General features: G+C 33.8%; 1 protein-coding gene across 19 annotated transcripts in view; it reads left to right on the top strand.

The window, feature by feature from the left end:
- CCDC91 (coiled-coil domain containing 91) overlaps positions 1-26989 on the top strand; it is a 406785-nt gene that overhangs the window by 117373 nt on the left and 262423 nt on the right. For 18 of the 19 annotated variants that reach the window (XR_003437762.1, XM_027129339.1, XM_027129348.1 and 15 more), the window contains exons 4-6: positions 9881-10041; positions 10961-11164; positions 11923-12027. Coding sequence is in view for 18 of the 19 variants with exons in the window: in XM_027129339.1 (XP_026985140.1) it covers positions 9881-10041; positions 10961-11164; positions 11923-12027 (470 nt within the window). In the remaining variant the exon portion in view is untranslated. Of the gene's footprint in view, positions 1-8905; positions 8995-9880; positions 10042-10960; positions 11165-11922; positions 12028-26989 lie in introns of all 19 variants that reach the window. The other variant, XM_027129349.1, reaches the window with a different exon arrangement.

Below are 26989 nucleotides of genomic sequence, written 5' to 3'. Positions count from 1 at the left end.
CTTCTCTCTATCCATGTGCTCATTTGTTTGTTTTTAGGTTCCATACATAAGTGAGAGCATAAGGTATTTGTCTTTGTTTGACTTGTTTCACTTACTATAATGCCCTCAAGATACATCCATGTTGTTGCAAATGGCAAGATTTCCTTCTTTTTTATGGCTGAATAATATTCCATTGTGTGTGTGTGTATTATGTTTTCTTTATCCATTCATCCATTGATGGACACTAAGTTTGTTTTTGTTGCTTCGATATTATAAATAATGCTGCAGTGAACATGGGGTGTATATATCTTTTTGAGTTAGTATTTTTGTTTTCTTTGGGTAAATACCCAGAAGTAGAATTGCTGGATCATACAGTAGTTCTATTCTTAATGTTTTGAGAAACTTCCATACTGTATTCCATAGTGTCTGCATCAATTTACATTTCCTCCAGTGGTTCACAAGGGTCCCCTTTTCTTCCTATCCTCACGAACACTTGTTATTTCTTGTATTTTTGATAGTAACCATTGTAACAGGTGATACCTCATTGCAGTTTTGATTTGCATTTCCTTAACGATTAGTGATGTTGAGCACCTTTTGGACATACAGATGGCCAGTGTGCCTATTGGCCATCTGTATGTCTTCATTGGGAAAATATCTATTCAGATCCTCTACCCATTTTTTAATCAGATTTTTCTTTTTTTGCTGTTGAGTTATATGAGTTCTTTATGTATTTTAGATATTAAGCCCTTTTGAGATATATGATTTGCAAATATTTTCTCCCATTTAGTAGGTTTTAGTTTGATGTAGTCCCACTTGGTTATTTTTGCTTTAGTTGCCTTTGCTTTTGTTATCTAAAAGAAGTAATAAGAATCCAGTTTCCATAGACTGAGGAACCAAAAACTGCTTTACCATATCACTTTATTTAACATGTTACTTTAAGCTGTGATAGCATTTTTTTCTTCCTCTTGGGAAATTGCTTAGAACTTGCCTATGTTTGCCTATGAGCAAGAGATTAAAAAAAGGAAAATCTCAGATTTTAGATAGTAACTTGGCCTAAAGATATATGATTTTGAAATATTTCTTCCATATTCTTTAAACTTATTAAACTCATTATACAATGCTGTCTATATTTTGTTAGTTCCTGTTTTTATTTATTTTTTGGGGTGCTGTGGGATTTTCTTCCTGGTATGATAATAAAGAAGCAGTGGTGATTTAAATAGCACAGTTTTTTCTTTTCCTGTTCAAAAATTATATTTATATCATATGATTTTTTGTTGACCATGCCAGCAATGGATTATGAGGACTTTCCCTCTACCTGTCTCTTTTAGAAATTAAAAACAGTTTCTTTAGTCATTTGTGTAATTCTAAAAATTGCTCACTAAAATTTTTGGTATATAGTGTTGCCTAAACAGCCCTTAGGGAAGCACTATTATTCCTCAAAGAATCAAGTAGAGAGGGAGCCTTTATTTGTAGAATACTCTGGAAAGTAATTAAAAATAACTAAAATGGTGGTAATTTAATCAATCATGTGATCCCTCTTTTATTAAGAATGTGACCATTTCTGTTCCTTATGATCCTGCCTCAATCTTTTTAAAGCTATTATATATTTCTCTTTAAATCTCTAACCTAGGTATACTAGATATATCTTGAATCCATTGAATTACATTTATCCATTAAATTATTAATCAAAGGGCATTTCCTATAGGGAACCTTTCTTATAAAGAGGTAATACTTTTCTAAACAGCGACCTTTACCCTGTTTTTTGTCAGTTAAAAAAAATTCATTTATTTTGTATTTACTAACAGATCTTCATATTTAGATATACTGTTTAGATCTTCTTCAATTCTTACATATTCTTTGTTTTTCATATAAATGAAAGAATGTTGAAAAAGGGAGCCTGGACTAAGTAAGAGAATCATTAAATGGAAATTAAACATCAAAAATATTTTCTAAGTTAAAAGTTGTAAAAATCATTATCACTGTATTGGTATTCTCCTGTTGAATTAACTATTAACAGACATAAACAGATTTCCTTGGGTATAGTTAAAAGTACATGGATATTTTCACCTGTTTCTTGTTTAGACTTTATAAGAGTTACTATGCTTATGTAAACAAAGCAGAGTTGACCACAGGCAGAATTACTGGAAAAAAAATTGCATACTATTTGGAAACTTGGTGCTTCTTTGTTTGTGTGGTGTTCTGACTTAGTGTGCTTTTTTTGTGTTTTAGAAGAGGTCTGTCAATGAAAAATGATATGCCCAGTGACTATGCTAATTACCATTACAAAGTTAGAGGTGAAGAAGTGCCCTTCAATGCACTTTTAGTTAGCTTTAAAGCTCTAAAGGAAGGAACATATGATGACCTTGTATCCTCTAAGTCTTAGAAAACCAAGGATTTCACATTTGAAATGAAGCAAATTGTGTCTGTACACTTGCTTAAGACTAAAAGCAAGCAAAGAAACAAAATACCCAAAGAAACAAAATTTTGTAGATTTCTACTTCTTAAAAAGTGTTGGCTAAATTTTTACAGAAATTGGTGCTGTTGGGTATGCTTGATCTTCTGAATTTAAAGATTTTTGGGCATAGACTGACACCAGTCAACTTTTAATAGACCAAAGAATACTGTAGCAGTTTGAAACATTAAAAATTGTAATTTCTCTTCTAGATGAGAAGATAATTATATTTTACATATTGAATTTGTAATTTTCATTATTAAGCTTAAAAATTCCCATTGTTAAACAAACATGTATAAACATGTATACCATCTTTATTACTAAATTATATTTAGGGTATATATATGTAGACAGTATTTATGAATGTGGATTTTCTTTTTTTGGGTGAGTTACTGTTATTGGATAGTGTGACTTCTAGCATAGAGAAAAACTTTAGAGGCTTAACTGAAAAATCTAGTTTCCATTTAGGGGATACTACATTTATATGTTCTCTTTTCTTTCACAGCATTACTCATTTGTTTTCTCATTTTATTTTTAAAATAGGATGTGAATTATAATATGTTCAGTGAACCTTTATATTACCAAATTTAAAAAAATTCCTGAAAATTTCACTAATGTCTCATAAGTTGAAAGTACATGTAAATTCCAGGCATTTTAGGTTCAACTTCCCTTATGTCTGAAATAAGTTTTGATATGATTAAGGCTTGTACCTCCAAATCTAATATTTACTGGTCTGTTGCAGATTCTTGATATCTTTTCACAAAAGCATCATTTCTTTGAGTACACTGGTTGGTCCCTATTAGTATTTAGTTTGGATTAGACTTTTTTCCTCTCTTATTTACCCAGAGCAGATTTTGATCAGTGGGATAGTATAGCTCATGGAGTTTGAGTACTACAACCAGGAAGGGCAATGAAACAAGAGGTCTTCAGAATTATATTTTTAAGCATGTATATTTTTTTCTTTGTTATATTTAAAAATTTGCCTCATGAATCTACTATTTAACTTAGGAACCAGAACATGACCAGCTCTAATAATCCTATTCTGTCCTATCCTTGTGTTTTCCCCCAGAGGGAACCTCTGGCTTAAATTTTTGTTATAGTTTCCTTGCTTTTGTAAAAAAAAAAAATTTGTTGTATATGTGTGTATATATATGTATATCTCTAAAGAGTTTTTCTTGTTTATGTGCCTTATAAAAATGGGTTAATACTGTGCAACCACACCTGCAGTTTTCTTTTTTTCACCCAAATTTATGTTTTCAGGACTTACCCGTGTTGTTGCATATACATATATTTCTTTTACTTACACTGGTATAAAATATTCTAATTTATTAATTAGAATATTATTAACATTCCCACAGCTCATTTAATCATTTGACTGTCAGCAGGTATTCAGGTGTTGTCACTTATTTGCTGTTATGAACATTCCTGCTAGGAGTATTCTTACACATGTTTTCAGTGATACCAAGTCTGTATTCAGCAGCTTTGCATAGGGGAGACTTTTGTTGAGACAAGCTATTTTCCCCCTCATGAGTGATTTCTTTTCTATTTTTCTTTTTTGCTCATTCCTCTTGACTTTTTAATTTTGATTTACAGAAAAGCTACAAGAAATAGACAAATAATCCCTATGTACCCTTCATCCACTTTCTTCAAATGTTAACATTTTATAATGTTTGCTTTATCTTTATTCTTTCCCTCTCCTCATTCTCTCCCTCCTCCTCATTCTCTCCTTTTTTCTTCCCTTTCCTCTTCTGCTTCTCATTATTTATTTAGTGTTCTTTTTGTTCTTTTCCTGAGGCAATATAGCCAAAATACTGCGTTCCAAAGTAACCTAGGTTGGTTCCTGCCCATCACCCTCCACCCCCATTCCTTAGTTAATGTGATTATATTATTTATTTGAAATATGGTTCAATTGCTGTTCTTCGTATTCCATTTCAGGATTCGATTCTCTTATTCCCCTGCCTCTTGATTTCAGTTTTATTTTATTGAGTATGTGAAACACTAACTTGGTTCCAAAACTCAGAACCATATTACAAAACTACACTCAGAGAAGAGATACTTCCCACAATTCATTTCTTCTGTCTTTCCACTTCATTCTACCTCTCCTCCACCTATCAGTCTCTAGTTTTGGCTTCATCCTTCCTATGTTTCCTTTATAACAAACAAGTAGATGCATGCGTCTGTGTCTTTTCATGTATTTAAGGGCTATTTGTATATTTTCTTTTTGGTGAATTGTCTGTTCACATTTTTTTCCTGTTATTCTATAGGCATATTTTTCAGTCTTTTTCCCCCCAAGTTTTAAATGTTCTTTATATACTAGGAATATTAGTCCTTATCTGTGATATATATTAACATATCTTTTTTTTTTAGTTTGTCAGTTGTTTTTTGATTTTATTTAAGATACTTTTTGACAGACAAAATGTTTTTATGTATTCTGTAGTCAGATTTGTCAGTCTTTTCTTTTACTGTGTCTGGAATTGAGTCATAGTTAGAAAGGCGTTTCTTATACCCAAGATAATGTACTTACATGATCTCATATTTTTGTTTATACTTATATGGCTTATTTTTTAATCCAGTTGTAGCTTTTTTTTTGGTTTGTTATTAATGTGAGATATGAGTCTAATTTCAGATTTTTCCAAATGGCTAATCAGTTGTTAAGGCACTGTTTATTAACAAACCCATCTTTACCTCAGTAATTTGAAATACCACTTTTGTCATATACTTAAGTTTCACGTATACATGGCTCTACTTCTGGACTTTCTGGTATACTCTTCTGATGTGTTTATTGCTGTACCAAATAAATACACTGTTTTAATTATAAAGGGTTTATTGTTTGTTTTAACATAATTTATTACAGTATATCTTAATAAGGTTAGTAGTATGTTTTACTATAGTTTAGTTTATTTGAATAAGAGGGGTGAGTATCCTCCTTATACTTTTTCTTTTTTACATTTTTGCATTTTACTTTTTCCATGTGATATTTAATGTCCATTTGTCTAGCTCCATTATAAAAAAAGCTTATTTACTTTTATTGGAATTTTATTAGGCCTATAAATTAACTAAGGGAGGATTGGCATCTTTATGATGTTTAGTTGCCCTACCTATCCAATTACAAGGGTCTTTACCTTTGTTCAGGTCTACCATTGAGTCTTTCAGAAATGTTTCAAAGGTTTCCTCATGTTTCTTGCTAAATTTATTCTTAAGTATTTTATCTTCTTTGTTGCTATGGAAAATAATATTTTTGCTACCATTATATCTTCTAAATTGTTATTGTTTTTACATATGAATGCTATGGATTTCTGTTCATTAAGTTAATATCCTGCTACTTTACTGAATGTGTTTATTGTTTGAGTTAGTAGGAACATGAGGTGTAGTTTTCCTCCTTTTCTTATTTTTATGCTTCCATTTAATTTCTCTTGTCTAACCACATTGCTTTAGTGAGTGTAGTGTTAAGTGGTATGGAGATAGTAGGCATCCTTATATTATTCCTGATCTTAGAGGAAACACCTATAGATTTTTTTCATTAATTAACATGAATATTAATTTTAATTAATTAACATTAATTAACTTTAGGAGTGAGATCTGTATGTTTTATCTTAAGAAAGAATGCATCAATTTCTATTTCTTTGAGTGTGGTGTTTTTTTTTAACAGATACAGGTGTTTGATTTTTATCAAAAGCATTTTCAGCCTTAGAGCTAGTTGTGCTATTTTTCTCTTTTAAGTCTATTAATGTGGAATGTTATATTAATGAATTCCCTAATAGTGAGCCAACCTTGCATTCCTGGAACAAACCTGACTCATTCATTGCATATCATGTTCTCAATATGGTGTTAGATTTTGTTTACTAATATTTTATTTAGAACTTTTACCTAATTATTTTTAAGCAATACTCTAAAAATCTTTAATTGTTCTGTTTTTGTATTGTCTTTATCAGGCTTAGCAATCAATGTTATGTTAATGTTATGTAATGCTAATGAAGGTTCCCTTCATTTTCAATGCTCTGTAATAATTTTAGAGCATTGGGATTATTCATTTTTCGAATTCTTGTTGGAAATCCTCTTGAAATGCTTTATCTATAGGGTAGTTGCCTCATAATTTTATTTTTTCCCCAAGGAAATTATATATTTTTAAAGAATTTTTTAGCTTTAATCCAATCAACATTTATAAACTGTGTTTCTGTGGAGAATTGCCCATTTTATCTAGATTTTTTAAACCTATTTACTTAGAAGTCTGTAGAGGATTTATGATTAAAAAAATTCTTCTGTTTTAATTATTATGTTACTCTTGTCACTTAATTTATCTATTTGTACTTTTCTCCTTTTATTGTTAATAAATTACTGTTTTATTTGATTTTCTTAGAAATTCAGGATTTTGATTAATTAGATCTGCTTTATTTTCTTAATCTTTGACATCTGCATTATCTTTATTATTTTTTTAATGTGTTTTTAAAGTTTTCTGTGTTATTCGTATTTTAGTTTATGAGATGGAAATTTAATTCATTTTTTAGATTGAAGTGTTCAAGGATCTAGATTTTTTCTAAACTGCTTTAAATGTATCCCATAGATATGTAATGTTTTCATTATTATTTCTTAGAAATCTGTAATATCTTGACAGTGGAAAATTAAAATTGTATTGTGATTGGATGGGTAACGGAGTAGGTGAAAAGATTCCTGGAAAAGTTTGTTGGTATTATTTCACCACTTTCATTAGAGGAAACTGTGGCTTAGAGGGGTTTGTGTAATTTGCTGCATAACAAGTAAGTTGTTATTGTTCAAATTTGAATCCATTTCTGATTCCACAGCTATGGCTTTTACTTAGGCAGTAATATTGTGAGGTCACGGAGGTACTGAACAGTATAGCATAATCAGGGAACTGTAAGTAGCACAGTGTGACTGGAGTGAGGCTGGCACTTGGTGGTATCATTTCTGGCTTGGGCAAATAGTTCATTGAGATACCATTAACATGAAGCAAAGCAGGTTTATGTAAGATGATGGGTAAGTCTGAGGAATGTACGAGACAGCTAGATGGACTGTCTGGTAGTTAGGTGAGCATATGGATCTGGAGGTCTGTAGAGTGGTTTGTGCTAGAAATGTGAATTTTGGTGTCATTAGCTTATAGGTGATAATTTAAATAATGGGTTCTGAAAGTGGTAAGACTAATGTGAACACTGAGAAGATCAGAGGGTGTAGGAAACAATGAAATTAAGACTGAGTGGAAAAGAGCCTGAAAAGGAAACAAGAAAAAAAAAGTTAAAATGTTAGGAGGAATTTAAGATATAGTGGCTTACAGGTGCCAAGGGAAGAGTTTCAGGGAAAAGGGAGAGTCATTAGTATTATGTGCTCTGGAGAACTAAAGGAAGATAAAATAAGAAGTGTTCATTTGACTTAATAATACCTGAAAGGAAAATTAATATCATAAAAAGTGGGTCTAGTGGCATGATGAGGGTTGGGTGAGGAAGAAGCAAATGGAGACAAGAAATCTGGTTAAGAAGGGAAAGTATGATAGTGGTAACTAGTGGGAAGTGTGAGGGTGAGGGGGCCTCTTCCCACTCCCTACTTTCCTCCCTCAGCCTCTCCCTTTGCCTTCCCCTTATTTATCTCTTTTCTTTCCTTTCTCTCCCTTCCTTCCTTTATTCTAGCCTCTTTCCCTCTTTCTTTTCTTAATATGGCATACTTGAACATGTAATGTTACAGAATGAGAGTTTAACTCATGACAACATGACATCTTGTCTTAGATTATGGCTATAAATGTGAATAACATAAAGAGATGTTAAAATGTTCAGGTGGTGGATCAGAATGATATTTTTAAGGGTTTCTTGAACATAGGATCATAGTCACACATACCCTTTATGCCTGGAAGTAAAACATACTTGTCCAACAAATTTTAACAATCTTCGAAATAATGATGAAAATAATTTCAGCACAATGCTAAAAGCTTTACATATTTTAGTCATTTAAAACCTCATCAGCACCTCTATGCTAGTTTTACAGATGAGGAAACTGAAGGAAGTTAAGTAAACTTGCCAGATGTTGTACACTTGCTTTGGCAATATGATTTCAGAGTCTGTGCTCTAATCATAAGGCTGTATTCCTCTTCACTATACTATAGTACTTTAAAAACTAATTAGTAATATTTTTAGTATAATTGTAATTTAGAATTAGAATATTTTGACATTTTAGGGAAATCTGTTAGCATATAGAATAGTGAAGATTAGCAAAAATTTCTGAAAAAGATATGTAAAGTACAAACACGGGTTGAAATTCCCGTTTTCTGTATTTTAGTTAAAATAGTGAAATGCTTGTGGGAGAAGCTACAATACCTTATCCAGTATGGCACATAGTATTTGAAAAACACAGTACTGCTACACAATGAAAGTGTATATAAGATAATTAAATAATCCTATATGGTACCAATAAAAAATTGATACATTCCTTAGTTTGTTAATACCTCATGACCTTATAAATGTCTTTCTTTAGGGAAAAATGCAATTTCCATTGTGAGCTGCCTTCCAGAATTTATGGTAGAACTTCACTGACGTTGCTACTGATGCCAATGTGGAATAAAGGTCTTTATAATTTAGAAAGTCAAAACGTATAAATGAATTACTGTTAAAAATGATTTAGTTACTCTTCTTAAACTTTAAAACACACAATACAAATGCATTTGAATTTTTAGAAAGAACGTTTGAAAATAAAGTAATATCTGTTTATTTTGCCATCATCAATATTTTTGTCTTATTTCATGTTTGGAATTGGCTTTCCTTTTGTGACCTTTGTATTTGAACCCTAGTCACAATCTAATAATATTTTGTTGTGAAACTAATTACAGAGTTGCATTTCAACATTATTTTTATGTGGAAACAACTAAAATTGACTTTAACATGAAAAATCTTTTGCTGTTGTAAAAGAAGAAATTAACACAGAGACAGTGGATTAGCTATTTTAACGTCATTGTTCTTCCCCTTAGCTCGCTTTATTGTCATAAGTATTTCATTTGACTTCCCTCCTGGGTCATAAGGTCACTGAGTACATGGATGCGTGTCCTGCTCATTGCTGTCTCCTCAGTACCTAGTGCCTGTGTTTGGCACTGGTAGGCATGCTAGTGCTTTTTCTTAACTAATTGAATAGGTAAATAATATATTTGAATAATGTCTCTGAGTTGCAAATGCACCTCTTATGGTAATGTGTTAGTATGTAGACATTAAGACATTATTAAGTTGTTTTGTTTGCTTGGGTCTCACATGGAAATGTCCTGTTCAATTTAGAAACACTAGTTTTAGATCTCAGATAAAAATCCCTGAAAAATAGTCATAGAATCCTCATTTTCTATCTCATTGCTTTTACTTTCCTTACCCCTTTTTCTTTCCCGCCCTCTACTCCCTTTCTTCCCTTCAACCTGTTCTTTATTTTCCCTTTAATGATCCTTGTTTTGTTTTGTTTGTTTTCCTTTAGTATCTGGAGTCCATCTTTCTCCAGCCTCTCCTGAGATTGTATTGGACCATGACCACACTTCTCCTTCAGTTGGCTGCCTCTCTTCTGAGCCCATCATTTCATCACCAGAGAATACACATGCAGACAACAGCATTGTCAGTCAAACTTTTCCTAAAGCACAGGTAAAGACAAGCATATTTTTATAGGAACTTTGCCTACTTAAAAAATTGCATACTGATTTAATTGAAGATTTCCTGATTTCCATTTTTTTTCCCCTCCTGTAGATACTCTAACTTTGAGGTTAATATCTAGAATTCTAAAAACTGAATACTATGTTTGTTTTGTGGCACAATTGCAAGGTATTTAAGCAGTGTTAGTTACCAAAATACTGTTTGAAAACCAAATATGTTTTATTAAAGTTGACTTAGTTTTGCATTGCAGATCGTGAACTTCAAAAAGGAAAATAATTACAAAAAAACTATTTCTCTTTTCAGGGAAGCTTACCATATGTTTTCAAGTATTAGAGTGTTCATTTCAATTTTAGAATAAGACCAAAAACACAGCGGTCATAGCATTTATTCATTCAAATATTTATCGATTCAGGCCTTGTGCTAGACGCTGGAGTTATTCCAGATTTCCAAAGTGCTGTATACAATTTTGAGTCACCCGTTATCTTTACTAGAAAGTGATGATCAATTAGTGGTTATTGATAAATTTTAAAATCTGATTTATAACTTAGTATATAAACAAATTCTGAGTGTGTGTAAATTCAAGAACTGGTATCAGATGTATTTATACTTAATATACACTCTCAAGAAGAAGTTTTAAGTTTTTAATGCTTTGCTTGGAAAATAATAAATGCTTTAAACTCTGAAGTTTACAGAAAATTTTGTTTCTTATTGCAAAGATCAGGTTGTTGTAATAGTTTGAGGTCTTCTGTTGATTTACTTAAAGGGTGAAATAATTTCGGAACCTTTGCTACAACTTAATTTCCAAATGTGGTGTCTGGTGCCCTTTGGATCTTTTCCTTCTTGGTGCAGTGTAAACTTTCCCCTCTTGTGTTTTTTGTTTGTTTGTTTGTTTGTTTTTTAATGTGGTTAGATTCAGCAATCAGCACACACTCATCTGGATATCTCACTTTTTCCGTTGGGTTTAACTGAGGAGAAAAGTAATGGAACAATTGCTCTTGTGGATGATTCTGAGGATCCTGGAGCCAATGTATCAAACATACAGCTTCAGAAGAAAATTTCAAGTCTGGAGATGAAACTCAAAGTATCTGAAGAAGAAAAACAGAGAATTAAAAAGGTATATTTACATTTGCCTAAAAAATAAATGTTTGAATTGCAGATACTAGAAATATGGTATAATCCCAACTTCTGATTAAAAATTCAGCAGTGGAAAAGCTGTTATGCTCTTTGGCTGTAGGTTTAAATTAGTCATACAAGCTTATCTCTTACGAAAGTCTTTGATAAGAAATTTGTAGTTTCAAAGGTGTACTTTTAAAGATATGAACATCTTTTACTAGATTTTTTTTTTTCGCTAATGAATGCTTTCCTTCTGGTTTATTTTTATTTACTTTGAAAGCAGGTAGTGTTGTATTTCTTATGTACGTTAGAAGATCTGTAATATTCATTTGTCCCTATGAGAAGTCAGACATGATGGGATATTTGACAAGATTACTTAGAAATACAGCTATTTTAGTAAATTATTTATGTGTTCTCATTTCTGTTTCCTACAAATATCTCTATAAAAAGACCTTAGCAAATTTATAGAAAGTATAGGTAGAGGTAGAGTGTTGTTTATAATTAGTTTAGATGCTTTTATTTATTTATTAGCATGAATAATTTTAGTGTTACAGCAGTGTTAGTGTTATATCAGTGTTTGATATTGGTCTGGGAATGAGAGTGAAGCTTACGTTTTATAATATTGTTGAACTTTGAAAACCGTACTTCCGGTGGGTTCTTTCCTTACCAAATATTTTCTAAATATGTTCATTGAAAAAACTGAATATATTTTATGCCTTTAAATATTACAAAATTTATGCTCGGATTTTTTTCTTTTAGGATGTGGAATCATTGATGGAAAAACATAGTGTCTTGGAAAAAGATTTCCTTAAAGAAAAAGAGCAAGAGGCCATTTCTTTTCAAGATAGATACAAAGAACTTCAGGTAAAAACAGTGAATTATAAATTTAGTATGTAGGCCTTTTGATGAAGCATGTAATATAACTTCAAAAAGTGCTCAATGAAAACTTTATGAACGAAGCATCAGATACTTGCTTAAATATGTAAAATACTGACTAACATGTGTGAAATTAATGATAAAATGCCATTTTGAGGAGCACGAATCCCTGAGAGGCCATGCTGGTTAGCTGATTCAGACTCAGCCTGGCGAAAAATATTCTGTTTCTGATGATTTTCTCAATTTGGAAATTAGACATTCCAATTTTTCTTATTGTGATTACATTTGAAAAGAGCTTAGAATCGTATAAACACCAAACTGAGATATTTAACCTTTTTCATAAATTGTTTGTAATCAATGTCACCTCGTCTTCTCCTCACATTTCCTTAACAAACTTGTTTCTTCTGCAGTCTTCCCCATCCCAGGAAATAGCAGTTCTGTCTTTCCAGTTGCTAAAGCTGAAACCCACATTTATTCCTTTTTGTGCTTACCCCGTGTCTGTTCCTTAAGCAAAACCTGTTGGCTCTACCTTCAGAATATCCAGGTTTTGACTGTTTGTCATTACGGTCACTGCTGCCAACCTATTCTAGGCCATCCTTATTTCTCCCTTGGAATACTGAAGTATCTTCTATTCTAATCTTTTTTGCTTCTGTCATTGCCCACTTACAGACCATTCTCCACATGACAGCCACTGTGATCTGTTTAATAGTTAAAGCTGCTCATGTCATTTCTTTGCTTGGAAACCTTCAATGGCTTCTCACTTCACCCAAACTAAGTCAAGTAAGTCCTTAAAATGGTTTGCAAGGCCCTCCATTTTTTTGTGTCCCTCCTCCCTGTCTTTTACCTGATTCTTTCTCTTCAATCGTTTTGCTTTATCCCTATGTCTAGAGCACTCGTCCCTCAATTTTCTGCATTGTTTACTTTTTTATATCATTCAGGTCTCCGCGCACATAATCACCTTATCAAGGGAGACCTTTCCAAACAATGCTGACATCCCCTACCAGCCTTCCCACATTCTGCTTTATTTTTCTCCATAGCACTTTTCACATCTGACAAACTATGTATTTACGTGTTTATTTGCCTAGATTGTTTTAATAGTCTCCTCAGTGGCCTTCTAGCTTCTACCCGTGCTCTTCTCCCTTAATGAGTCTTTATTTCATCAGGTGGAGTAGTGTTTTTAAAAAATGTGAGTCAAATCATTTCCCAACCTCAACTGTCATTCTCCTTTCAGTGTAAATCTTCTGGCTTCTCCAACTTTTCCAGTTCGCCCCCAGCTATTTACTTACACTGAATTCATAATAAGGTCCAGGTAAATGTGTGAGTCTGTGTTACTGAGGGCATTCCTTGCCTGTTGGAGTGGTGAGTGGAGGGAAACAGTTTGTGATTCATTCAGTTTCTCTGACTGGAATGCTCTTCCTGCAGATATCTGCATGGCTTTGTTTAAAAAATGTAAAACTTGAAAACAAGGAAAATGGTGAGCAGTATGTTCTTTCAGTGTCCTATGAAGGCATTACTTACTAGACCTACTCAAGGATTATTTAAAAGAATGTAGTACTCACTGTGAATGTGACTCACTGTTACTATTGATTAAAAGTCTCAGTTGTATTGACATTACACGTTAATTAATTTTTTTCACAGAAGAGGTGCAAATAATATCTTTCTGTTAGAATTCAAAGAATAGTGTTTATTGCCCTGTAGGACATTCATTAGACATTATCTCCATCTAGCACTCTTGCTTGGTCTAACACTCCATTATTTAAAATTTCTATTCGTATGCCTATTCAAATGTTCTTTGAACCAGTCTTAACATCTGATTCCTTCTGTTAACATAAATGATTCTTTTATTAATAAAGAGTAGTATAAGTCTTTGATGTGTTTCATTTATATTTATATGAGTCACATTTTAACTTTTTGAAAATTATACTTTTTAACAACTCTCAGTGAACCCTAGTTTCCTTTAGAAAGTTGCTCAAATGCTACCTTCTTGTGGAAGCTTTCTTTGACTATGCTATAGAAAATAAGAACCTGTGTACATGCTCAGCATTCCCTAGCCCCCTTTCTTTGCTTTTTCCCCCCCTCCTCATAACAATTGTTATTTTATTTTGATTTGTTTATTTGTTCTTTTACCCTCACCAGAGTGTAAGCTCCATGAGATTGGGAACTTTCCAGTGCCTAGAGCAATACTTGGCATGTAATGTGGGCTCAATTAATACTCCTGAATGAATGAATGAATTCACTAATATAATGCATCCTGCTGCCCAAGGGCTAATTACATTGTGTACAGCCACATTTATAGCTCCATACTTGGAATTAGGGTGCTTATTGGAAGGTTCAGTACTGATTACTGGAACTTTGTGTTTTCTTCTCTCTACATTGAGTGACTTATTCTGGGCCCGTTAGTGAGACAGATACCTTTGCAAATTCGGTTTCTCAATCTGTTAATGGGAACAATAACATACCTGAGAGACCATCTAACACCTGGTATACAACATTTTGAGCTTTCCATAGTGAAAACCAATGTAAACGCCTAGTGACATTATCATTGTTGTCTTATTGCTTTTACTATTAATAGTGGTAATCTAAGAGTAACAACTTGAGTTTTCAAAACTAATATTCAACTTAAAAATACTTTCCTTTTACTGGAAACAGTACGTCTCAGGAAAACATTTTTTAGGTGATTTTACTTCAGTACCAAAAAGGACCTCTCTCCTTTTTATACTATGTGGAAAAAAGAGTAAACTAACTTAGGGAGTATTTTATCACCTTGGCCAAATAAGTGATAGAAGAATGTACTAGGAGGTCTAATAGACAAATTGAACTCAAAGGCAGGCACACTGTTTAGTTTCTACGTCCCTGCTGGGTGAGGGTAGAGTCTGGGTTTAGCATTTTGGCCTTTGCTCATAGAGCTGGAGATGGGATCACATTTTTTTTTTTTTTCCGTGGGGTTTGGCCCTCATAGAGCACTTATTATCTACCAGTTATCTGTTCTGCTAGGTTGCCCCTTTTGTGGACCTTTGGATGGAGAGGGATAGCTTTCCTTGGGGCTGTTTGTGTTTGTGCCCATTGGAATTTCTTGGTTGCTGGTCATTCCAGTACCTAGTTTGGGATATAGGTGGCTAAAAGAAAACTCACAAAATTTGCTGCTGTGTCATTCCTTGGTTCCTCAAGTCCGCAGGTGGTCTGCTTTCTTGTCCCCCTTTGCAGTCTTCTTACATTTGTTTTAAAGATAATGTCCAGGTCTTTTAGCTGTACTTCTTGAGAAAAATAGGGAGAAGTGCATCTATTTCATCTTAGTCTAGAAGTGAAATAAAAAGGAACATTTTAAATTTTAAATATTCTTTATTGTAGCTACAGCAGAAAATTAATTCAAGCTTAAAATACATTAATCTAAAGCAGGTATTTTGAGTAAAGTTTTTAAGGAAAACAGCTTAAGTAATCAACTCATAAAGTCCTTGTAGATAGAAGAGGGGAAAATAAAAATATGCATAACTCAGTTTGTGAGATAATCCATAAATCTCTATATCTCCTTTATACTTACCAAGTTTGTGCATAAATAGGTATATGTGTTAGACTTCCTGGAAATGTATTTTTAATAAATATATTTAAATTGTATTGTACCTGATCATTAAGAATTTAGAAAATCTTGACCGTCACTGTTTGACCTACTTTATGTAATTCATTTCTTTCTGGGAATATAGCCTTTTTAAAAAACTGGTACAAAGTTGGTTCTATCTAATAGTTTCTTAAGAATAGGAGATGTGATTAAATTTGTGAGTATCAAAGGAGGCCACTCTATGCTAAATATATGTAGGATGAAATTTTAGCAAAAGTAAGTTTTTAAATCATGAAAATATATATTAACTTTCTTGCTTGAATTCTGGTCTGCAAGTCATCCCTCAGGTATTTGAAAGTCAATATATTTATCATGTATTTTCTGTAGACTATGGCAATCCACATCTTTTTTATATTAAGACATATATAGCATACGGGTCTTCTAAATGTTTGTGGAGCTTAATGAAATAGAAAAAGTTTTCTTTTCTGCTATTTTTAATGACAGGGATAATATATTGGTGCCTGCCTCTCTATGGTATCCTAAATAAAGCAAAATATCCAGGAGTACAAAATATAGTCCTGATAAGACTGGATTAAATTGACTGAGAAGCCCTTCTGCTTAAAAAATGTTAGTATGATTGTATATTTATAAGAAAATTAGGTTTATTGTGGAAAACGTGGACAATACAGAGGGAAAAAAAAGCAAACAAAATTCATACCTATTCATCACCATGAAAAATCCAAGTATTTTCACATGATATCAAAATATAGTGCTCGAATTTTCAATTTTGTAAGAAATCTACCTCCGCTTAGACCAGTGTTGGGTGTGCCTTTGTCAATATTTTAATCTGACACGAGATGGAGTAATTAATAAATGGAATGTTTGTAAAACCCTTAAAACTTTTTTAAAAGAGCAACATTAACTATTACAGAGAATTCTAACAGTGTGGTTTTATGTGGTATGGTCTAATTACCAGGTTAGGTGGAGCGGTGTGAATGTGCCCATAACAGAAGGAAATAAGGAATACCGTGAACTCTGCAGTACAGTGGGGGTGTGCACTACCTCTCCTCTCCTGTGCTATTCAGGGTGTGAGCCTAAGCAGAGGAAGAAAAGTGAATCATGCTCCATGTGTCAGCGGTAGCTATTTAAAGGACTTTTCATGAAACATGAATAGAGAGCTCATCTTAGTACAACTTGGATTCCAATCTCTTTTGTCTTTTGTCTCTGACTCATAGCAAGTACATCCACACCTGTGACGAGCACTGAAGAGACTTGGAAGCTTCTCAGACTGTACATTCATACTGTGGCCACATTTTAACAAGTTTAATTAATAGATGCAGCTGATTGTTAAATTATCATCTCTGATAGTTGTTGGTATTGGTAGCTATGGCTAGTTTTGGGAATTTCCTGAACAAAATTTTTAAAGGTTGGGTCTGTGCTTCCAAATGCCATTTCCTATTGAAATGTCTCTTAGTTATAGTATGTTGATTATTCAGTTTGAGAATTTAATTTAAAAAAAGTGATGTGAAAACAGTGTTTCAGAGGACTTTAAATTGATCTCATAAATGGATTTATACTGCTTCAGAGTATTATCTGTGTTCTGTTGCTGATTTCAAAGGTTACATTACATCATTTTGAATAGATACTATTCTCAATATTTTTGTGTACTGTTTTAAAGTGAATACTAGTCAGGTGTTGGAAAGTTGGGCCCTTAGCCAGAGACTACTGTAGTAATTGTGCTTTATGGCATTAGAGCAATGTCTTCATACCTTGAGCATTTAACTTGATAACCTGGTATGTGAGGAATTAACCAGTTCTGCATAGCTAACCCAAAATGTAGTTGAAGTCCTACTTAGTAGTAGAGAATACTGAAAGAAATACAAATTATGCATAGCTTGAAGATATCCTATTTATCCACCTGTCTTTAAAAATGATTATCCATATTCTGAGAAAGCCCTGGGGGCAAATGAAAGGAAAATAAAGATTTTATGTTTGGTTTCAAAACTTCAGTGGAAGAAGTCACTGTAGATGTGGTGGAAATAGCAAGAGAAGTAGAATTAGAAGAGCCTGAAGATGTGACTGAATTGTTGCAGTCTCATAATAAAACTTGAAAGGATGAGGTGTTGCTTCTTTTGGTTTAGCAAAGAAAGTGGTTTCTTGAGATGGAATCTGCTCCTGGTGAAGATGCTGTGAAGATTGTTGAATGACAACAATGGATTTAGAATGTTACATAAACTGAATTGGTAAGGTAACAGCAGGGTTTGAGAGGATTGACTCCAATTTTGGAAGATGTTCTACTGTGGGTCAAATGCTATCAAACAGCATTGCATGCTACAGAGAAATCATTTGTGAAAGGAAGAGTCAGTCGTTGTGGCATACCTCACTGCTGCTTTATTTCAAGAAACTGCCACGGCTGCCCCAGCCTCAGCAAGCACCACCCTGATCAGTCAGCAGCCATCAACACTGAGGCAAGAGCCTCCACCAGCCAAAAGATTAGGACTCACTGAAGACTCAGATGATGGCTAGTATTGTGGATTGGGAATCAAACCCACAATATCTCTGAGGTATGCCTGTAAACAGATGGTAGTGTACTAAATAAATGCACTTTTGTTATTTATTTAAAAAAATCACCTCCCCCCTTCCTTTTTTTTTTTTTTTTTTGCGGTACGCGGACCTCTCACTGTTGTGGCCTCTCTTGTTGCGGAGCACAGGCTCCGGACGTGCAGGTTCAGCAGCCATGGCTCACGGGCCCAGCCGCTCCGTGGCATGTGGGATCTTCCTGGACCGGGGCACGAACCCATGTCCTCTGCATTGGCAGGCAGACTCTCAACCACTGCACCACCAGGGAAGACCCCCCCTTCCTTTTTGAAGCATATTTCTTGGAGGCCCTTCCATAGTGGTTCATTAAGAGATTCCTTATTCTTTTTTCTTTTTATGGGTATCTAAATATATTATTCCATTTTCTTTTATTATGAAGTATTGCTTAATTTCATCTACTCTTCTTTTAATTTCTTATTCTTTAAAGTCAAATAATTTTACTGTAATATGTCCTGGTATTGGTCATTCTAGGTTGATTTCCCTAGATTTCCAATGTGTCCTTTAATATACATATATAGTTTCAATTCCTCCTTCTAAATGTCAAGGAATTTGTTTTTTTTTTTAAATGACTATGAATTAATCATTGTTAAAGCTAGGTGACCGTTTTTAAATTTTATTTATTTATTTATTTATTTATTTATTTATGGCTGTGTTGGGTCTTCATTTCTGTGCGAGGGCTTTCTCTAGTTGTGGCAAGGGGGGGCCTCTCTTCATCGCGGTGCGCGGGCCTCTCACTATCGCGGCCTCTCTTGTTGCAGAGCACAGGCTCCAGCTGTGCAGGCTCAGTAGCTGTGGCTCACGGGCCTAGTTGCTCCGCGGCATGCGGGATCTTCCCAGATCGAGGCTTGAACCCGTGTGCCCTGCATTGGCAGGCAGATTCTCAACCACTGCGCCACCAGGGAAGCCCAGGAGTTTTTATTAATTATAAATTTAATACCTGTTTTATTTTCTTACTATGTTTTATTTGTTCTGGTGACTCTTATTATGTGTTTATTGGTTACTCTTTGTCTTCAGTATTACCCTTTATTCTTGAATCCTTTTCATCTTTCTTCATTTCTTTTTGACCTAAAATGTGTTTCCTCTCTTATTCCAGTTCTCTTAAGGTATTTTCAGTTTAGCTTATTCTTTTTTTTTTTTTTTTTTGCGGTACGTGGGTCTCTCACTGTTGTGGCCTCTCCCGTTGCGGAGCACAGGCTCCGGACGCGCAGGCTCAGCGGCCATGGCTCACGGGCCTAGCTGCTCCGCGGCATGTGGGATCTTCCTGGACCGGGGCATGAACCCACGTCCCCTGCATCGGCAGGCGGACTCTCAACCACTGCGCCACCAGGGAAGCTCAGTTTAGCTTATTTAATGTTATATTCTTTTTAGTTTAGTCATCATTTCTGAAATGATTTATTCTGTTAAAATTTTTTTCTGAAATTTCTCGCATCATTTCTGAGTTTTTCTAATTATGATTCATATTGTTCTGTAATCTCCTTTATCACTTTCATAATGTCTTTTAACTCAGTTTGAAATACAAGGGTAGAATTTAAAACTTCTTTTTAAAATATATATTTCTGCTGTGCTTTTATTTTATGTAGGGCTGTCATACTGTTCCATCTATCTATCTATCTATATAAAACATTGCATAGCATTTGACATAATTTTGTTATTTGTTTTTATGTGAAATTAGTTTTCTTGATATTTTTAGCTGGAGGAGTGATTTAAGGCAGTTTTTTTCCCCCTCATGATTGTATAGTGCTCTAATGTTTGTCAGATTAGAAGGATGTGGCAACATTTGTAGATTTTCTGACTCTGTTCCCTTTTTTCACTTTGACTTGATATTCTTTTCCTTCCTTGTTTTGTTATCTCTGGCTTGGTCAATTTGGACTCTGTTCTCAGCTTTTTCTCCTCAATGTGGGGCTTTCTCTTGAAAGTATTTAGAGTTTATTGGACCCAGTGTATCCTGGGCCATTGATACCTTACTGAGGACCACTTGTACTTATTGGAATGTTAGGCTCCTCTGTCTTACTTGCTGTCCTCATATTGGCCTGCTGACCTCTCTGGTGAGTATCTGTTAGCTGTTCTGGAGTTCTCATGTCTGTCTGATACCCTGTTGCTTTCATCTTTCCTCTTGCCCAGATTCTGATGCCATGCAGATCTTGAGACTGTTCTTGGTTTATTTTTACTTGCTTATATTCTGGCATTCACAGAGATACTGTGACATCTATTTTTGTGATAGATAATGAGTATGAGCTTTTGGTCCTACTTTTTTAGGTGCTCTATGTGTTTTTGTGAGGGAATTTTGAGAGATCTGAAAACTGTACCATCATTACTACCATATTCCCAGTATTCTCTCACTGTTAATTGTTATTAAAGGGAATTGTCTGGGTTAGCAAAGATTAAACATACGCTTTCCCCAAGGATATTTACCTCTTTATGGAATTAGTACTAGATTGTAGGGAGTTGTAGGTCTCAATATTGCTTAATAAAATTTGAGGATAAAGACCGTGTCTTATTCATTTTTACATACTATTGCTTGGTACTTGTAGGTGCCTGTGAGAATTGTTGAAATGAAGAAGAAAATGTCTAGAGAATAAAAAAAAAACTACTTGGGAAAACTACTACTCTATTCTTTGTTTTCATCTTCAGTTATATAGAAAGTCAGTTATATTCCTTTTTCCTGATTGTCACTGAATTTCGCATGCTTCGTTCCATTTTTTCAAGGGAAGTAAAAAGCTTTAAACAACTAATTTGAGGAGGAGGGTGTTTACAAGAGTATCTAAATGGCTACTACTCATTTGATTTTTTTGTCTTACAACATATAACTTGTATTAATACCTTTTTACCTGTATCTGTAGATACAGATCACCAACATCATGATTGATGTTCCTAATAAGGACCTTAAGTCATTCCCTCCCCCCTGCAAAATATTAATTATCTTGAGAATAAACACTTAAGCTTTATACTATTTCTCCTTGTTCATTATCTTTATTCCCTAACTTAGGTGTTATAACCTTTCCCTAACTTAGGAGTTAGCAGCTTTTTCTTTTAAATGAGGATCATTTTTAGCAAATAAAAATGATATACTTTTCCAAAATGAAAACAGCTTAAACTCTTGTTTATAAAAACACTAGATTTTTGGATACAGTTTAAATAACAATACTATAAACATTTTAGGAAACCAACCCCCCCATTTTATCATCCAAATATGTAGTTTTTAGAAAAACAAAAACATTTTTTTTAGTTCTACCAGTGGGAAAAATGTATACTTTAACAATTGGATTATTTGTTCCTAAGTAACAGTAGTAATGAGAAAATTGATCGTTCAGTTTCAAAGAATGCGAAGATTGGGGACATTATTGAGAATTGACAATGTAGGTATACCTTTTGGAAATTTCATGCTGGTTCATATTCTGAAGGTATTATGTGATTTTTATCATTCCTGTTCTAATAATTCAGAAAATCAAGTTGTTCTTTTATTTATCGAAACTAAATTGAATAATTTTGAAGTCATTAGAAGAATACCATCTTCAGTTCTACAGGCTAATTGACCATTGTGAAATGTTTTTCCTCCCTTATACAATAACAGAAATTTAAAATGTTTGCTAGTACCTTCACAAATTTAAGATAATATAGATTTTTAAAGACACACCATCAATTTGATAATAGATTTTGAGGGGACAGAAAATATAACATTTCGTAATTTCAGAAATCTTAAAGTGTGATGAAATATGCATCTTAGATTTGATTAAATATGTAAAATGACTTTTTTGTGTTCCAAATAAGTTTCAACATATTTAGAAATTTTAAGTAGTTTAGTTAGAAATGTAAAATATTTAAAAACAAAAAATCAAGTAAACTTTTGGCTAGTTTAAATGAACCTTCAAATATTATAGTAAATAGAAAATAAAGGGTTTTTAACCTGCTTTTAAATTTAAAAATAGTTTTCTCAATTTAAATGAATTACCTTCATTAAAGAGAAGACTTTCTTCAAAAAAAAATTTATACAAAAAACTGGATTGAGTCTACCTTAAATTTAGGTACCTAAATTCTCATAATATGATTCTGCATAAAATTTTTTCAGCAAGCATGTATTATTGGGTGGCCAAAAAGTTCGTTCGGGGTTTTCCTGTAACGTTAATAACCCATACCAAAAACCCGAACGAACTTTTGGGCCACCCAATACTTTTATATATTCATTTGGTCTTAAAAGTTTTACTCATTTTTAATTGTGAGCGATTCAAGGCTGAATGCTAATTTCAGAGCCATAATTTCTTTTAAAGTTAGATAGTACATGACCCCTTGTGAGTTATACTAATGAAAAGGCTTATATGAACACATTTCAGAGATGGTATAGGATTGTCATTATGATTCTTATTGTGTGACATTGAATTGATCTTTAACTTGTCTTACACATTTAAATAACTTTTAAAATTGTCTTTTCAGGATCATGTAATTTGGTAAAATGTAATTTTAATGTTTATTTACAGTAATCCCATTTACTATTAGAATGTTTGTAAGCACATTTGTCACATTAGGAGTGCATGTTTTACCTTCTTTACTAGATTGTAAATCGTCCAAGGAGAATTCTTAGAGTGCACACAGATTTTTTTGTACCTAGTAAATGTTTTTGAGCAGGGCTTAGTGATAGATTTTTGTGTGTGTGCATGTAATGGTATTGCCAAAAAATAGGAAAACATGGGCTTATAATGTGGCTAAGCCTCATTCTCATCCAGTGGTGAGGCAAACCTGTTATTTTTGAATACCCTAGTTTACAATCTCAAGGGATGTATTTACTGTATTTTCCTACTTATCTGAGGTCAAACTCTGACCTCAACCATTCTAGAACAAAGCCACAGACCTCACCAGTAAATGAAAAGACTGGTTTGAAGCAAATTCTTTAAAAATCCACGTAGAGTACTTTATTTGGTAGGTAAGTCATGGTGCCTTTTTCTCTCTCAACCAGATAGTTGAATATAAAGTAATGGAGAAAAGATGCATTTACACTCACAGCAGCCAGAAATGAATGTTGAAGGAGAAGACACACCCAAACTGAGGCAGGATTAGGTGGCTCCCAGGGTCTATATGTTTTCTATATATTTCTTTGATGATCTTAAAAGTTTAGACTTTTCTCAGGCAGAAACATTTAATGTGGAAAGCGGTGACTGAGGCATATTTGCTACATGTTAATAGATAAGAATTGCTTTGAAGAGCTCTATCTCCTTTTCTCTTTGAGTGTTTACTTGCTGAGGAGGGTGTGTGTCTTTACGTATTCTATCTGAAGGAGGAAAGATATTGTGATTTTGAAGGGAATAGTCAAGGAATTTACTATCTAAAACCCTTTAACAATACAGAGAATAGTGGCCAAAATCTGAAACTTTGGAAAGATGAGTATGTAGAATAAATGCTTTCTGAGCATTTTGTGATGGGTTTAACTTGTTCGTTCCTACTTCATCTTCATGATTTAGCTCAGCTGAAAGGCCACTTCTTTAGGTAACCTTTTTCTGGTTTCTCTGGCTAAAGTAGTTTCTGCTCCCCCTAACCCAATTGTATTTTATTTTCCTCAAAATACTTAGCAGAATCTTGTTTATGTATTTATCGTTTGACTATTCCTCCTTTTTCTCGGAATGTAAGTTCCTGGAAGGGGAGACATTATTTGTCTTTTTAAATTATTATATTATCAGTTCCTGGAATAGTGCTTGGCACATAAAAAAATGTAGGTTGGTTGGCTGGTTGACTGAAATGGTTGGTGGCTTGTGCAGTACTATGGATTTAATGTGTCTCCACTTCCCCCATGCTCAAATTCATATGTTGAAGCCCTAACCCCCAGTGTGATGGTATTTAGAGATGGTGCCTTTGGGAGATCCTTAGGTTTCAATGAGGTCATAAGGGTGGAGCCCTCATGAAGGGATTAGTGCTCTTATAAGAGACACCAGAAAGCTAGGTTACTCTCTCCCCTTTGGAATGTGAGGACACAGCTAGAAGGCAGCTTTCTCTAAGCTATATGCTGGAGAGAAAGCTCTCTCTAGAAACCATTCATACTGGCACCTTTATCTTGGATTTCTAGCCTACAGAACTGTGAGAAAATAAATGCCTGTTGCAAAGCAATTATACCCCAATAAAGATGTTAAAAATAAATAAATAAATAAATGCCTGTTGTTTAAGCCACCGAGCCTATGATATTTTGTCATGATAGCCTGAGCAGACTAAGACATGGAGTATAGGTGTTTTGTAAGTAACGCTATAGTGTACTTCATCATCTATTTAATGTTCCCTGTTGTGAGCCATCTCTATGCTAAAATTAAGTTGGATTCCATTTTTAAAAAGATAAAAGTAAAATACTTTTAATTTCATATTAAAAAGCTACTTAAGGAATTATGGTTTTTGAAGGAGGTTTTTGTGATAAAAGTATTAGGAAATGTATATTTTCTTTTGAGCCTAATACCTATATTATCCTTGTATTCTATTAAATAACATCTTATAAGAAAATCTTGTGTCAGCTGTAGATACAGAGTAGAGAGCATTTTAATAATGAAAAATAAATATAAATATGCTACCTACTCCATCTGCTTCTAAAGTTACAGACTAGCTGCCAGGGAGTTTCACAAGTTATGGCAGTGTCTGAAATAACAGAACAGCACGAAACCTCCAGAATCTGAAAAAGGTAACCTTCATGGCAAACACTAACCTGCTCTTTACTGCATAGGAATTTATGAATGTGGCAACAGCTCAGGTCCTGCTTTTGCTTTAAGACTTCACCAAGGAAGGACCTCATCCATTTTTAAAATCATTGACCCCTCTTTTGCTTTCAACTTCATGAGACTTTTTCCTCCTGTCATTTCAGACTTGTTCCCCACTTGGCTTTTGAACTCTCCCCTATTTTGTTATAGTTTCTTTTACTCAAGTAGTATGCTTCCCAGATAGTTTCTTATCTTTTTTTTAAATACGTGTACGTTTTATGTGTCTAAGTATACTTTTCCTGCCTTCCTTATTATTTCTTCTGTCTTATAAATTTTCTTTTGCTCTTTCTCTTAAAACATAATTTTTCTAGCAACACAATCTAGTACAATAAAAAATTCTAATATAGAAATCTGTAACTCTGTGAAAGTTGCTTTTAATTTCATACCTTAGAGCTAACAATGTTAAAACAGATACTATTAGCTTGTCTTCTAGAATATTGTATAAATTTACTTTTACCAAGAAATAATGAGTGTGCCTATTTTGCCACATCCTCGCCTACACTATGTATTACCACTCTTTTTGCCAATTAGTGAAGTAAGATATATCTCTTGCTTCCTTAATTTTCATTTTCTTATTAGTATGTATGATTTTTTCCTTATTCTATTGATCATTTTCATTTCATCCTTGAATTTTATGTATCTCTCCTTTGTCCATTAAAAAAATTCTGTTCATCTTATTTTTAATGATTTATGGAAATCTTTATATATGAGGGTTATTTACACTTTGCCATATAGTATGAGGATTATTTTCTGTTTAATTGAACATTTAGATGTTTAATGGGGCTATGCTTCTTTTTTTTTTTAGCTAATCTTCCCTATTAATCTTCCAGTTAGATTTTAAAATCATTAAACCAGTTAAATTTAAAAAGAAAGCCCTGTTGGGATTTTGATAGAAATTTCATTAAATTTTTAGATTTATATATGGAAAATTAACATTATTCTGTATATTAAATCATTCTGTTTAGTGGGTATGTTTCTCCATTTATTCCAGACTCCTTAAATATCCCTCAATTGAGTTTTGTAGTTTTCTTTTTATAGCTCCTGGACATTTACTGTTCACTTTTTCCTAAAAATTGGTAAGAGTTTTTGTTTGTTTCATGTATAGTAATATACTTGTTATTTAGAATCAGATTTCCTATAATCTCACCATGGCTTTCAGTCTTGAGAGTTAAAAGCCCTTTAGCACCTACAATTGCTATCAATTTTGCACCTGAATTCAGTGCAACAAGCTAGAATACGTATACTCTCCCAGAAACTGTGTCACACAATGAAGATAGAAACGTAATTTCATTGGGAGAATGAATGAAAGAATAAATGTAAGCAATTGCCATACAGTCTGATGAGGTTTAGAATGGAGCTAGTATACTAAGTATGCAAGATCACAAAGGAGAAAAAGTCATTAGAATTTAGATTCAGAAGATTAACAGGTCTTTGTCAGGTCGTCAATAGGGAAGGGAAGTCTTGTAAAGCAGGGGTCCCCAACCCCCGGGAACTGGGCCGCCCAGCCAGAGGTGAGCAAGCGAAGCTTCATCTGTATTTACAGCCACTCCCCATCACTCACATTACCGCCCGAACTCCGCCTCCTGTCGGATCAGCGGCAGCATTAGATTCTCATAGGAGCACGAACCGTACTGTGAACTGCGCATGCGAGGAATCTAGGTTGTGCGCTCCTTATGAGAGTCTAAAGCCTGATGATCTGAGGTGGAGCTGAGGCGGTGATGCTAGCGCTGGGGAGCGGCTGCAAATACAGGTTAGCATTAGCAGAGAGGTTTGCCTGCACAGAGACCATAATAAATCAATTCCTTGCAGACGCATATCAAAACCCTGTCAGTAAGTGGCAAGTGAAAACAAGCTCAGGGCTCCCACTGATTCTGCATTATGATGAGTTGTATAATTATTTCATTATATATTACAATGTAATAATAATGAAAATAAAGTGCACAATAAATGTAATGTGCTTGAATCATCCTGAAACCATCCCCTCGCCTGCCACCTCCTGTCCATAGAAAAATTGTCTTGCACGAAACCGGTCCCTGGTGCCAAAATGGTTGGGGACCGCTGTTGTAGAGGGAGGGAT

This window comes from Aethalodelphis obliquidens, unplaced genomic scaffold (assembly GCF_003676395.1).
Source record: "Aethalodelphis obliquidens isolate GAN/ISIS:26980383/991018 unplaced genomic scaffold, ASM367639v1 scaffold36, whole genome shotgun sequence".
Lineage (NCBI taxonomy): Eukaryota > Metazoa > Chordata > Mammalia > Artiodactyla > Delphinidae > Aethalodelphis > Aethalodelphis obliquidens.
Note: the sequence above shows the minus strand (reverse complement) of the source record. Positions and strands in the feature narration are given on the sequence as shown.